Source organism: Musca domestica, unplaced genomic scaffold (assembly GCF_030504385.1).
Source record: "Musca domestica strain aabys unplaced genomic scaffold, Musca_domestica.polishedcontigs.V.1.1 1, whole genome shotgun sequence".
NCBI lineage: Eukaryota > Metazoa > Arthropoda > Insecta > Diptera > Muscidae > Musca > Musca domestica.
In genome coordinates this window covers 51,220,746-51,236,036 of record NW_026712114.1, presented here as the reverse complement: position 1 = coordinate 51,236,036, position 15,291 = coordinate 51,220,746, and the positions used below count along the sequence as shown (strand labels likewise).

At 33.2% G+C, this 15,291-nt stretch overlaps 1 protein-coding gene across 1 annotated transcript; it reads left to right on the top strand.

Annotated features, from left to right (window-relative positions):
- The first annotated feature begins 982 nt into the window (after positions 1–982).
- Positions 983–9,129, top strand: LOC101898710 (transcription factor mef2A). The gene is made up of 5 exons (XM_005181973.4): positions 983–1,137; positions 1,412–2,345; positions 2,487–4,174; positions 4,250–4,495; positions 6,219–9,129. Exons 1-5 carry the CDS (start codon positions 1,099–1,101, stop codon positions 6,495–6,497), a joined length of 3,186 nt encoding a protein of 1,061 aa, XP_005182030.2. The 5' UTR covers positions 983–1,098; the 3' UTR covers positions 6,498–9,129.
- The last annotated feature ends 6,162 nt before the right edge of the window (positions 9,130–15,291 follow it).

Here is a 15,291-nt window from a genome sequence, read left to right as displayed (position 1 = left end):
CCCGCTGGGTTTATTAAATCTAATGGGTTAACAGTGTGTGTCTACATAGTCCTTAGAAGTATATAAATAATGTAACAAAAAAAGTGATAGAGACAAAAGTGTTAAAAAATAAGTTTTCATTCACGTTGGTGAGTGTCTACAGGAAAAATTTCGCGGGTATTTTTGTATTTGCATGAGCAAACACAACTTTAAATTTTGTGTTATTGTATGTGCCATTTTAGGTGTTGCCTAAAATGTAAGTTATTTTTGAGCGCGAAACGAGAGTTGGATACCATTAGTATATAGAGGTAGAATACATCCTGATGTTGTTTTATCCAGAAATAAATTGAATTGAAACGCGTTAGAAAATGTGTTGTTTGTCATTTTTGTTTTTTTTTATTAATTTGTACAACTCAACCAAATAGTTTAAAATTTGTCGTTTGTATTTCACATTACCCCGAAGAAAAAACAATTAATCTTTTTAAAATACGTTTGTATTACTTTCTACCAATATCTTTTCGTTTAGTAGATGCTTCAAATTTTATATTTTCATACTATCATACCAATATTGGTATGGCGGTAAATGTTTAGGAACCATTTTGACGAAATTTATGCTTCGAACGGTAATAGTGATCATGTCTCAATTTAAAGACAACTTAAAATTGATTTACAACATAGATATAAGAAAAATAAGTTCTTTCCCATAAAATTTACTATTCTTTTCCATAAACTTTCCTCGTCTGTTTTGCATAGTGTGTTGCCCAATACAAAAAAGAATGAAAAATCCCATCATTTGGTTATAGGTCTGGCAATTTTGTCAGCAACAGGGTGATTCTAATATTCAGAGTTTAATATAAATATTTATTAAACATTTGTTAAACATAAATAAATATGTTATAACTATTTGTAATTTATGAGAATTATATCTGTCAATTAATATTTTTTAGTTTATTAAAACATTTTTAGTTTATATTCTGTGAATGTAAAAACTGTGGCAACACTAAACACTTTTCTTCGTCAATGTTCGTTTTTAGCGAATGGTCCAAGCCAGCCATATGTGATGAATGTGGCTGTGTGACAAGTCATGACAATTTCACATAAAATAAACAAATTTAATCGATGGAAAACTCATTTTTTGGATTTGATACCTCTATGCCGGTAAGTGGTAGTGCCTGAAATCGGAAAATGGCGAATGCCTGTGGATTTGTGAAGGCACAAACGTGGAAAATTAATGCGTAAAATTACTCTTGGTCAAGTACAATGGTGCCACTTTTCTTGTTGGGTCGGTCGGTCGGTCAGTTTGATTGGGTTGTGAGAGTGTACTGATTTGGTGCTTTTTGTTTTGTTAGCAATGCAGCCGTAGTGGCTCCGTGGCAAAACAATGGCATTGTGTTTTCCCACAATGATGCATGTTTTTCTTTTGTTTTTTTAGTTGGACGATGATGGCGGAGGAAGAATTGCTGAACCATCTGAGGAAGAGTATGATGCATTAAATGACGAGACATTCGGCTCCGCAATCAATGGAGACTGGGAGGAGGTGCATGAAAACCTGGTGCGTTTGGATGGGGAATTGGATGGTGATACCTTGGACAGTACTGGGAATGTGGCAAGTGGTGGAGGTGGTTACGGCACCTCCATGAATACTTTGCGAAATTCCCGCCAACAACGACGTTCGGATTCGGATTTAGAATTGAATTTGACCGGCATGAAGTTGGATGATGTGGACATCAGCTATGGTGAAAATGAAAATATGAGCACGCTTCTGGGAGATCCCATGAAAATGGATCCCAGTGTGTGGTCATTACAGCCTTCAAGGGTTCACCACAATGCCAATGATGATGGCATTTTAAGAATGACGCCCAACGCGGCTGCTTTTTTAACAGAACATTTTCCAAGTCCATTTCACAAGGCACCACAACAGCCGCCACATCCGCAACACCAACACGCGCACTTTCAAATGATGGCACAGCAAGCATCTCATCGCCAAACGCCTGTAAACATGCCTCCCCTTGGACTACCTAATCTTCCGCCTATGCACCCTCAAGGGGGCCCGCCTAAAATATGTACTTTGGAAGATATTGAAAGAAATTTGATAATGCAACAAGCAGCTGCGAAACAAGAACAAGCGCAACAGCAGCAGCAGCAACAACAACAGACTTCACAGCAACAGGATCGCAATGCACAGGCAATGGATACATCAGCTCAGCAACACCGCTTACTTAACGATACTTTGAAGCATACACCTAGCACTTCAACGCCAATGCAGCAACAACAACAGCAGCAACAAGCTCAGCAAAATCAACAGAATCAACAACATCAATTGTTAGAACAACAACAACAGCTAAATCAAAAATTGCAACAAAAAGGTAAAAAGCACAAACTTTATTTTTTTTCAATACGAAAGATTTCACAACGTCGGGTTTCAATAACAATTTGTTTAGTTGACTTTTTCAATAGGATTATTTTAAAGGTAATTTATCCTTTAACATTACTTTTTTATTTTCAAGCTGGATCATCATCCTTTCCCAACTCAGCTCAGCATCAGTCACCACCTAGACCATCAAGCAATTTTGCAAATAATTTAGCTCAACATCCTTTAGGCAGTTTATTACAACAACAGCAGCAGCAACAGCAACAACAACAGCACCCACAACCAGCAACTTTAAACTCGGCAGGAAATCGAATAAATCCAGGATTCTTTTTCCCTCATGGACCACATCCACAATTGCCACCGCATCCATTACTCAACCAACATGGATTGCCAAATAATTTTACCAATCAACGTCCACTGCCGAATCCGCACCTACCAGTTGCGCTCAACAACTTTGCAATGCATCCCAATTTTAATGCAATGCGTGCGGCCGCAGTTGCCGCTGGCATACACCCGGCAACACTTTTGGCTCAACAACAACAAGCAGTTGCAGCAGCGGCTATTGCAAATCGTATACCCGGACATCCACCAAACCCCATGATGTTGTTGAACAATCAAAGTTCATCGAATTCCTCTTTCAATATGTTCAACATGCGTTTGGTTCAAGAAATCCAACAGAATCATCCGTTGTTACAAAACTCTGCCCGACAGTCACAACAAATGCTCCAAAATGCTACTGGTCCAAATAATCTTCTGAACCTACAACAACACCAGTTGCACCAGCATAAGAGAGCCGGTTCTGTACCCATAATGAACCTCAATCAAAAACTAAATCACAATATGCGCCGTGATGGAACTGGTAATGGCAATTTGCCTCACGAAGACTACGACGAGTATGCCAATTTGATGAGCACCCGCGACAAGCATTGGCTTATTGGCATACAGCTGTCACAGTTGAATACGGACACACCATACATTGACGACTACTATTACACTGTTTATAAAGAACGCAAGACGGTTCAAAATGGTAGCTTGCGCCACAGTCAAGCCCACAAAGACAACCAATTGAATCATCCCTTGACGCAGCCCAAAGGACATGCCCAACTTATTCTGGTGCAACTGGGCAATAAGAATGGTAATCGCAATGGCCAGCAACGAGAACGTCGTAATTCGGATAATCACAATAACAACCAAGACATGAAAGTGCCAATGTATGTTTACACCCCATTGAAATTTGAAAATTCTCTTGGCAAATTACAATACGGTAGCGTCACGGCTCCACGCAAGATAATAGATGCCGAAATTATGAGCAATGAATCCCCTAACACCCATGGAAATGGTACAGACAATGCAGCTCATAATACCAGCACTGGGTCTTCAGTTGTAACAACTGCTGCTAACAATGGATCGGCAACAGCTGCTGGAGGTAAACGTTCTGAAACTCCTGGGGTTTCACAATTGCCCAATTCAACTGGCAGCGGCGATCTCAATTCTTCCAATACTCAACGAAAGTCACGTTATATTTTGCTACACATTGAGACCCTATATCGTGTCCTTTTAAAATTGGATGACTTAAATAATCCCAAAGCCATTGAAACAATTCTGATGAAAAAGAAGAAGGAAAGTGAACGCATTGCTGCTATGGAGCAATTAGAGAATGCCAACAAGACACCCGAAGAACGTGCTGCAGATACTGTCAGCAACCCATCACTCCGTACTAAATTTAATTATGAAATAGAAACCAAGGAAGCGTTGGTTGAAAAACTTGTAGCTGGATTGCAGCACGATAAAGTTGTTGCAATGATGAATGTGCGCAAAGGCAAAGTAAGTGTTGAACTCATTTCCATATCGTAGACATAGAAAATTTTTCAAAATTATTTTTTTAATTCCCTTTAAAAGGTTTTAATTCGCCGGATTATGCCGTATATTGAGCAACACGATGCCCGCTGGAATGTATGGATTGGCGTTTTTCATTCATTGCAAAGTGTTGTGAAAAAAGATCGAGATGATGCCGAAGGCATTTTATACTCCCTATATCCAGAATTTAACAAACAAATTAAATCGGCAAATTTCGAAATAATTGTCAAGATTTCATCGGCAATTTCGTTGAATGATAAAAAGGCAAATGGCGTTTTTTGTAGCAAAGTAAGTAGTGGAAGTATTTAGCATAGTGTATGTCGAACAAAGGTACTGTGATTTAAGTAACAAAGCTATCACTTTGAATTTGAATTGGTTTGTGCTTGATTGTCCTTTAAATATTTAAAATATCTCTCAATTATATTTGTAAAACCAGATTGTATCTTGTTAAGTCTCACAGCCCAAAACATAATTTATATTTTTTGTTATCAACGGCAAAAATTAGTTCTTAATCAACGTTTTGACATGGCTCTTCTTATTTGCCGAAGAATTGTATTTAATTGGGTTCAGAAATGTACAAGAAATGTACTAGCTTTAAGTATTATCTATTTTTCATCATAATGAATATACAGGGTGAGATGAAAAAACTGCAACCAATTTTGGACTGCTAAGCCACTCGTCCGACAGCTGTTAAAATTATTCCAGTGACAGCTCATTATATTGTTTACAAGCGTACAAAAACATTTTGGTAAGCATTTTCCAGAAAAAATTTTATTCGTGATGGAATTCAAGCGTGATAGTGTGATTTCATTATATTTGGCTGGAAAACCACAAGTGGCTATCGTTAAAGCACTCCAGCATTTAAATGTGAATAAATCTTTTGAGTTTCGTGCTATCGCTCGTTACCGTGATACTGGTAGCGTAGCCCGACGTGAAGGAAATTGACGAAAGAAAACAGCAACATCAGCAGAAATGGTTCGAAAAGTAATGAAGCGACTTGATCGAAACCTGCGTCGCAGTTGCCGAAAAATGGCTCGTGAGCTGAACATATCGTAATATTCTATTCCAAAGCCATTGAAATTACAAAAAGTGCAAGTACTTACACCGCAACAGAAAGAAAATAGACTCAAAAGAGGTAAAGAGTTGCTTCGCTTGGCCGAAAGTGGTGAGCTGCCGAATTTGGTTTTCTCCGATGAGAAAACAATCGTTGTCCAGCAGTTTGTAAACAAACAAAATGATCGCGTTTAATTGCCAAAGAGGTCAGCTGAAAATGTGTACCTTTGGTTGGCCACCAGAACTCAAGCTGATGGTGTAGGCCGCCATAACAGCCGATGGTCGCTCTCCGCTCGTATTAATCGACCGTGGCATCAGAATAAATGCCGAATATTATCGCGAAAATATTCTGGAGGGTGTATTAAAGCCTTGGGTACGCAAACATTTTGGCCTCAGACCTTGGACATTCCAACAGGACTCAGCATCACCGCACTCAGCACGCGTCACCCAAGAATGGTTACAAAATGAGGTTCCTCGCTTCATTTCTAGCGCACAATGACCACCAAAATCTCCGTATACCAAACCGTAGGACTATTGTGTCAGGAGTATTTTAGAAAGCAAGGTTGGCACTAAAAATTACCAAAGTGTTGATCACCTCAAGTAAGCGCTTCGCCGGGAATGGGCAAAGATACCGCAGAGCAACATTCGGGCATTGGCCGTTTGAGGGTCATAATTCGTGCCAAAGGTGACCAATTCGAACAAATCTAAACTTATTCTTAAATTTGATGCTATTTCCATCATTTGTTGCTTTCATTCAATAAAATAAAAAAAAAATGTAAAAATTATGGCGTTTGACTTGGTTGCAGTTTTTTTTATCTCATCCTGTATAATTATTTGCCTTAGAACTCTAAAAATGTTTGGGATTGTTATTTACTGTTAAATGCAATCAATGCAATTTAAAAAAAATATATGTATTATTTACTTTTTGTTAAATAATAAAAATTTTTCTTTTTTGCAGTTCGGAATATCTTCTCTTGTCTGTTTAATATTACAAGCTGAAAATATATACGACAAAAATGAAGATGCAACTCTAACGGAGCAAAACAAGGATAATTGGCGTCAATTTCTAGATCAAGTTGCAACATCATTGAATCGCACCATACAGAATCAAACTATTTGTGCTGCTATCGAGTCGGACTCCATTACACCAATTATGAATCATTTTGCACGATTTAAAGATTTAAAACTGGACTCGTTATTGGCTCTTATAACTGAAGCAAAACAGCAAATTAACTAAAAGGCAACGCAACAACAACAACAACAAATCATTCATAATAATTGTCAGCGTTCTAAAACAGGATGATAGAGAAGAAACTTATGCAAAATGTTAAGCATACATTAATAACACCAACAAAAAAAATACATCCATCACTCATGATATATAAAAAGAACTCAATTTCCTCCTATCCACCACCCACTGTGCTACAGGCAAGTAGTAGATTTTGCATACAAATCTTTCTAAGCAACAAACAAAAATGTAGACCTACATTAACAACCCAAAAAAAAAAAAAAAAAAAAAAAAAAAAAACAGCAGTTAAAACACAGAATAAGCACATTTAATGAATTTATATTTCATTTCCAAAAAAAGCAGAAAAGTATCTTTGCAGATTTTAAAGCATCTAAAATTTTGTTTAAATCACAGTTATTTCTCTTCGAAGTTATGGATCAACTATAACATAACATACGACCTACAAACGACGGTTTGGTCAAATAGAGATTGTTAATATCACCATATTTGTTCCCCACTGTAGAATAGCAACATCCATGTGTATGTTGCAAATTGAATTTATGTAATTTCAAAATTATATCATAAAACTAGAAAACCAATGAACAAAAGTTAAATATTAAATACGGCAGAAATTAATTACATCCACTTTTTGAAGTGTGGTTTTAAATCAAATTCTGTACTGAATTTTGTGTTCTTGTTTTATGTGTTAATTTTTGAATGACATGGATTCAATCCATGGTACAATAAGGAGGTAGAACAGTTTCGTAAAACTACAGAAATACAGCCCTAAAGCTATGCCCGCTTCCTGTCAGAATTATTCAAAAGTTGTTTTCAATTATTTGATATTTTTTGTTCATTTTTAAAATGAGTCAAAAACGCGAAAGATGTATGAAATGCCTAAATGTTCTCCCAAAAATATGATCCTAAGAGTTCACTCTTTCAATTCCATGGCAAATCTGGTTAATATTATTAATGCGCGACCCGCAATTTAAGTTTCTTCCAATCATTGATTCTGAAGATATTTTGTTTTTATTTGTCAAAACAACAAATACATACACATAATTGGCAGAAGCCGGGCACACTTAAAAAAAATTGTAATCAGCTGGTAGCTCTACCTCCCTATCATGGGTTTTTTTACAAGGTGGTACGTTAATGTAGCTGGTCTTCTTTTGCTGTCAAATCATATTATTTCATTAACAATATTTTCTTTTCGAAAAAAATTGCCATTGACCCATTTGTGAAATATGTTTAAATGGTTTCTTCTTTTTGTGGAATTTCTGCAACAGAAATTTTTGACAGCATTAGAAGACAATACTTTGAATTTGCTGCATTGAAAACCTTATAAAATGACCTTAGATTCAATGTAAAATTCATTGCATCTGATGGTCAACAAAATAAATTTCATTTCAACTTCGATTATTCAAAATTAAAAAAGGCCCATTTTAAGTTTTAAAATAAGAAAGGAAAGGAAAGCAAAAACGACCTAGTGCTATTTATTGTTTGAATACTTACATATTTGCAAACAATAAATACCTTTCTATTTTAAAGTTTGAAATTGAATTTTTAAAACTGGATGATATTTCAAGATAACATAGTATAAATAAAGGTTGAAGAATAGATATTTTTTTGTTTTTTTTTTCTATTTTTATTTTCAATTAACAAACATTTTTTTATTTTCAAATCACAAAACAAAGTGTTTATAAAAAATCAGTTTGTTTATTAAATAGTTTTTTATTGATTGATTTATCTTGTCGTTTTATATATTAATAAGTAGCTATTCTTTAATTTCAATTTTATTTTGTTATTAAAAATGAACTTGTCTATTTATATTGGTGGTGCTAAAAGTTTGGCATCAGCAATATCTGCTGCATAATAAAAAAGAAATATATACTTTTCAAAAGAAAATAAAAAACAAAAAAATGGCAAATAAGTAGTAAATCACATATAACAAAACTTATATAGTACATACATACATATTTTATGTTTAATTTTTTTTTTATAATAATAATAATGTTTATTTTTATTGGTGAATATAGCCATTATATAATTTTATACATACACATGTTTTTATTATTTTTCCCCGCTCCGTTATTTGATTTTTATTTTAATTTGGTGTTTTGTAAATATTTGTAAAAGCAAAACCTTAGAACTTAGGATCGAAATTTTAATTTAAAGCAAGAAAAAAAATATAAATAAAAAAAAAAGAAAGAAAACCTTGAAAAGTAATGTGTATTCAAAGTAAACGTAAAATAATAATAATAAAAAAGATACAAATCTCCAAAAAAAAAGAAAAAGAAAACCACAAAACGAAGTAAAACCAATAATATACAAAAATAGCTATGAGTTAAAAACTGAATATTTTATTAAATAAAATAAAGTAAATTTTAATGATAAACACAAACATTTTTTCAAAAGTGTTCACACAAATATTTAATATTCTGTTAGATGAAAAATTGATGATAATTCGACTTGGTCAAGGATTTTTACTTCAACCGATTGTACTGTAACAATTTAATATTTCCTAGAATGAATTAAAATGAATCTTTGTCAAGGGGAAATTTTTTGAATTTTGGACCCTATGGAATGTTTTTAATAATATTTTTATCTGCACATGCAAATTTAAATATTAGAAAATCTATATTTTTGAAAAATTATGCAAAAATGCCTCTTATATCTGCCGGTAGGAAAAATAGAATGTTCAAGGAATAAGGAGAATAACACGTTAGAAATCTAAAATATTAAACAATATAGATATGGATTCTCATAAAGATCAAACAAAAGACTAATTCCAAAATTGACCTGAACAGGGTGGGATAAAAAAAAGCTGCAACAAAGTCAAACGCCATAATTTTTACATTTTTTTAATTTTATTGAAAGAAAGCAAAAATCTCGGAAATAGCATCAAATTTTAGATTTGTTCGAATTGGTCTCCTTTGGCTCGAATTATGGCCTTCAAACGGCCAATGAAACCGTCACACGCTGCCCGAATTTTGCTCTGCGGTATTTTGACTCATTCCCGGCAAAGCGCTTGCTTGAGGTGATCGACACTTTGATATTTTTTAGTGTCAACCTTGCTTACCAAAATAATCTAGACACAATAGTCCAACGGATTGGTATCCGGAGATTTTAGCCATTGTGCGCTGCAAATGAAGCGAGGAACCTTATTTTGTAACAATTTCTTGTGTGGCACGTGTTGAGTGCGATGGTGCTGAGTTCTGTTGGAATGACCAAGGTCTGCGGCCAAAATGTTTACGTGCTCCAGGCTTTAATATACCCTCCAGAATATTTTCGCCATAATATTCGGCATTTATTCTGATTTATTCGACCATCGGCTGTTATGGCGGCCCACACCATCACCATGGCCGGCGCTTGAGTTCTGGTGGCCAACCGAAGGTGCACAAGTAAACATGATCATTTTTGTTTTTGTTTACAAACAGCTGGACAACGAATGTTTTCTCATCGGAGAAAACCAAATTCGGCAGTTCATCACATTCGGCCAAGCGAATCAACTCTTTAGCTCCTTTGAGTCTATTTTCTTTCTGTTGCGGTGTAAGTTCTTGCACTTTTCGGAATTTCAATGGCTTTACCCTTAGCTCAATTTTCAATATTTGGCGAATGGAATATTGCTATATGTTCAGCTCACGGGCCATTTTTCGGCCACAGCGACGAGGGTTTCGATCAAGTCGCATCTTTACTTCTGCTGATGTTGCTGTTTTTTACCGTTCACTTCCTTAACGTCGGGCTACGCTACCAGTATCACGGTAACGAGCGATGGTACGAGACACAAAAGATTTATTCACATTTAAATGCTGGAGTGCTCTAACGATAGCCACTTGTGGTTTTCTAGCCAAATATAAAGAAATCACACTATCACGCTTGAATTCAATCACGAATAAGTTTTTTTCTGGAAAATTCTCACCAAAATGCTTTTGTTCGCTTGTAAATAATATAACGAGCTGTCACTGGAATAATTTTAATAGCTGTCGGACAAATGGCTTAGAAATGACAACAGTCTGAATTTGGTTGCAGTTTTTTTCATCTCACCCTGTATTTTATTCAAAATCTTGATGTTAAGTGTCATTAACGTCGGATACAAATCAGAGACGTAAGGTCCAATCATAACTAAAACGTTACGAAATTAAAGGCTTTATGCGCTGATATATTTCCATTTTTAAAATCAAAAATTGAAAAAATGAATAATACGTCAGAATTACATTTTAAGGACGCAAAATTTTCTATATTTTTTAAAGAAAGAATATTGACTTCTCAATTTTTTTAAGTTCATTAGGAAATTAAAATGACTGAAGTAGGGGAAAATTTAACTTTTGCACTATTTCTTTACGAAGACAAAGGGTCCTTAATATTTCGCACCACATTTGTAAAAATCCTAAATTGATTGTTTTGATAATTAGTAATATTGCTCCAAAATTTCTTAGTTCCCAGCAAAAAATTACAAATACCAATCGTTTTTATTAATTATTTTGTTTTGCGGAGTGAAGGCAAATTTTCCTGCAAAAATATTGTCCATAGAATTCCACGTTTGGTGGCATCTACTTTGAAAAGGTACCACTTGGTTTAGGTTGTTTTAAAGATTTTAGTTTTTAAAGACTTCATCGGTTTTAGTGTAGTTTGGAAAAGTTCCGAACTAGAGTGAAGTTACGTCAGCAAGATCCCGAAAAATATATACGAGAATGAGAATAATAATTATGTTTTTTAACTGGACAATAATCTAGAACTTGACCACAAACAAACAATCCCGCAAAAAGCTCCCTCCTTTCCTTGGTTCTTATGTCTCACTAAAGTAGGACTCTTACAAAGTAGATACAACAATGTTTTGAGATTTTAAATAAAAATGTCATTAAAGAGATTTGATGAAATTTTTAATTCCAAACAAAAATTACCTATACTCCTCATATTAATTTTTATTTTACTTATTTTTTTACAAATTACAATTTTGGTTTAGTTTCCACCAAAAAGGTATCGCTTGATTTCAGTTATTTTAAATGTCTTCTTAGCCATCCATTTGATTTATTTATTTAATTAAATATTTGGGTTTATTTTTCATTTTATTTATTTATTTTTCTCTGAAATTCCCAATTATTGTGAAGAAATGTCTGAAAAGTCTCGAAGAAAATATACGAGCATGAGAAAGTTTATTATCATTTGTAGCAGGACAGCTTATACAAAAAAATAACAAGCATAGTCATACAAAAAGATAATCCTATATAGGCTTCCCTTGTTTACAAATTACAATCTATTACAGTCCAGGTTTTGGTTTAGTCTCCACCAAAAAGGTACCTCTTGATTTCAGTTATTTTAAATGTCTTGTTAGCCATCCATTTGATTTATGTGTAATACAATATTTGGGTTTATTTTTCATTTTATTTATTTATTTTTTTCGGAAGTTCCCAATTACGGTGAAGTAATGTCTGAAAGTAAGCAAAAAGGTAATCCTATATAGGCTTCTCTTGTTTTCCTATGATATATGACACATGGGTTGGGTTAACTACAGAGCAAATGAAAAATAGTTTGAGATTTTGAATTAAATTCAAAGAGTTTCTAAAACGTTTTTACGATATTTTCCCGTATCCTTTCAAACCCCTAATTGCAATATGTGGTTGACTACCTAATCGCATATTTGTTTGCCGTAAAAGTTTGGTAAATGTAACCTAAGCATTTTAAGATAAAGTTTATAGAAAATGGTCAGCTCATTATAAATCAATACTTTGTAATAATTAAGTTTCTGTCAAATGTTGAATGACACAATGTACAGTTTTCAGTAAGTTGCGGAACTCATATTAATATTTATTTTATGTAGGCTAAATGCCAGCTTATACACAAATCCGATCTGCAAAACGATACTATTCGGAACATATACCCCTAAATATTTCAAATCTATATAAAAAATATTTTAATTATATTGTGTAAAAGAAAGAATATGTGTTACTATCGATATCCAAAATTTAACTCAGCACGTATTTTTTTAGATTCTGCTATAGAGTTCCTTTTTTAATTAAAATCCCAATATTTTGTTTGATTATGAATATACCAAAAGTAAAATATTCAATTTTTTTCTGTTTTTTAATGTTTCTAAATTTAGGTTTTTATTTTATTGCTTTAAAAATTCAATTTAAATTAGATTTGAAAATTGTCAACAATGATTGTAACAAATAGTCAACTATAAATGCCGGAGGCAAAAAAAACATATAAAAATAAAACATGTTATTTTAATTTAACAATTTGTGTTAAATTTTTTTATTTTAATAAAAAAACTAACAATAAAATGATATAAATGGATCATTGCAGTAAATGGATGAATATTTGTTTAAAAAATCCCAACTGCTCATAATAATACAAAAAATAATAAAAAAAAACGAAACAAAAAAATACAAATAAATAACAGATTTTATACCAGTCTAAATATTATTATATTATTTGTATGCGTAACCTAAATATAGATCACATTAAGTATATAAACAACACATATATATTTACACGAAATTATCTAAACTTTGTGTTTTTGTTTTTCGCTAACATTTTTTTTTCTTTTTAAATGTTCACTTAATCTGCTGAAACTCTGCATGTGTGTATGAAGGTATAAATTTTTGCAAAAATACTGCTGCGCACTTAGTTAAGCTTAGTTCTTAAAAAAAAACAAACAAAAAATCATACAAAAAATAATTTTAGCAATAAATAAAAATATTTATATGAAAACATTTTCACAAACGCAAACAAAAACTATGATTTGTAAATTTCTTACACGAAAACTATTTTGTTGTTTTTTTTTTCTATTTATTTTGTTTTCAAAATTTCTTCTTCTATAATTTATTTGTGCTTATTCATTAACAGTGTTTTCAATTAAGCAAATTTTTGTATAGCTAAAATTTACTTTATTCTAATCCGCAAAAGAAAACAATACTTTAGATTAAATTTTATTTTCACGTAACAACAACAAAAAATTAACAAAAATATACTCGTACAATTTCAATATACGTTAAAAAAAACAACTCAAAAAAACTGAATCTTTATAATGATCGATCAACCCAATAAACCAAACCAATCTTGATAGCAATTTGTATAAAACAGGAATTAATTATGTAAACGGAATCACTTGGAAATCTTAATATCACTGCAGAAAATATTTAAAAAAATAAAGAAAATTGAATATGATTTTGAAAGTTTTAAATAAAAAATAATTCATTAATACTAAGATCTACAATTATTGATGTTTTATTTGGAAGTGTAATTAGATAATTTGTTGCCTAACAATCATTCCTATGGAATTGTAAATAAGTGTTCGATTTTCTTTAAATTTTGCACATGACAATATTTGTACCAGCATTGTACATGTAAACAAACAGACATTGACTGAGGGTATTCATCTGTCGCCAAAACGGACTGATACTCATTAACTTGTTTATAGGTAGAGCTACCAGCTGATTACAATTTTCTTCTAAGAGTGCTCGACTTCTGCCAATTTTGTGTATGTATTTGTTGTTTTGAAAAACAAAAACAAAATATTTTCAAAATCCATGATCGGAAGAAACTTAAATTGGGGGCGCGCATTAATGATATTAACCAGATTTGCATGGAATTGAAATATTGAATACTCAGGATCATATTTTTGAGAGAACATCTAGGCATTTCATTCATCTTTCGCGCTATTTGACCCATTTTAAAAATGAAAAAAAAAATCAAATAAATGAAAACAACTTGTTGCCTATAATTATAAATAATTCTGACAGGAAGCGGGCAGGTTCTCAGGGCTCCTTATTGTGCCATGCCTCCACCATAGTATGAAGAATATATTAAGTTTGTCGTTCCGTTTGTAAAACCTCGAAATATACATTTTAGACTCCACAAAGTATATATGTTCTTGATCAGCATAAAAATCTATGTCGATTTATCAATGTCCGTCCGTCTATACATCTGTACGTGTGTGGAAATCACTCTAGCTTCCGGGCGAAATGAAGAAGGTTGATAAAATTTTACTCAAATGTATATTATGTCTGCAGGACTTTTGGTATTGAAAATGGGTCTTGTAGGTCAACGTGTTGGTTTAGCGCCCATACAACGGTACCTCCTGATATTCGGTACTTTGATGATTTTAGTGACATTATTAACCGGAATTGTTTCAAATTTGGTATTTGAAGTTCGAAAAGGATACTACAGCCTAAGACAGAAAATTGTCTGTTCAGATTCACTTCTTCGTATAGCCCCCATATAACGGTATCTCCCGATATTCGGTATTTTGATGATTTTAGCGACATTATTCACCGGAATTGTTTCAAATTTGGTATTTGAAGTTCGAAATCGATACTACAGCCTAAGACAGAAAATTGTCTGTTCAGATCCACTTGATCGTATAGCCCCCATATAACGGTATCTCCCGATATTCGGTATTTTGATGATTTTAGCGACATTATTCACGGGAATTGTTTCAAATTTGGTATTTGAAGTACGTCATGGATGCTGCAGTCTAAGACAGAAAATTGCCTATGCAAGTCCACGTCTTCGTATAACGGTACGTCCCTATTTTCGGTATTTTGGTGATTGAAGCGACATTATTCACGGGAATTGTTTCAAATTTGGTATTTGAAGTTCGTAATGGGTACTACAGCCTATGATAAAAAATTCGTAATCAGGTCCATGTATTCGTATAGTCTCCGTTTAACAGTTTTCATTTATGTGGTAGTTTCCGGAAGTTTTTTGCTATTTTTCAAGTTTTTTCCAAAAGTTCGGCCTGGCCCAACTTAGCCGCTTTTTTACTCGTTTTTTACCTCATCATGATTGTTTTAATTTT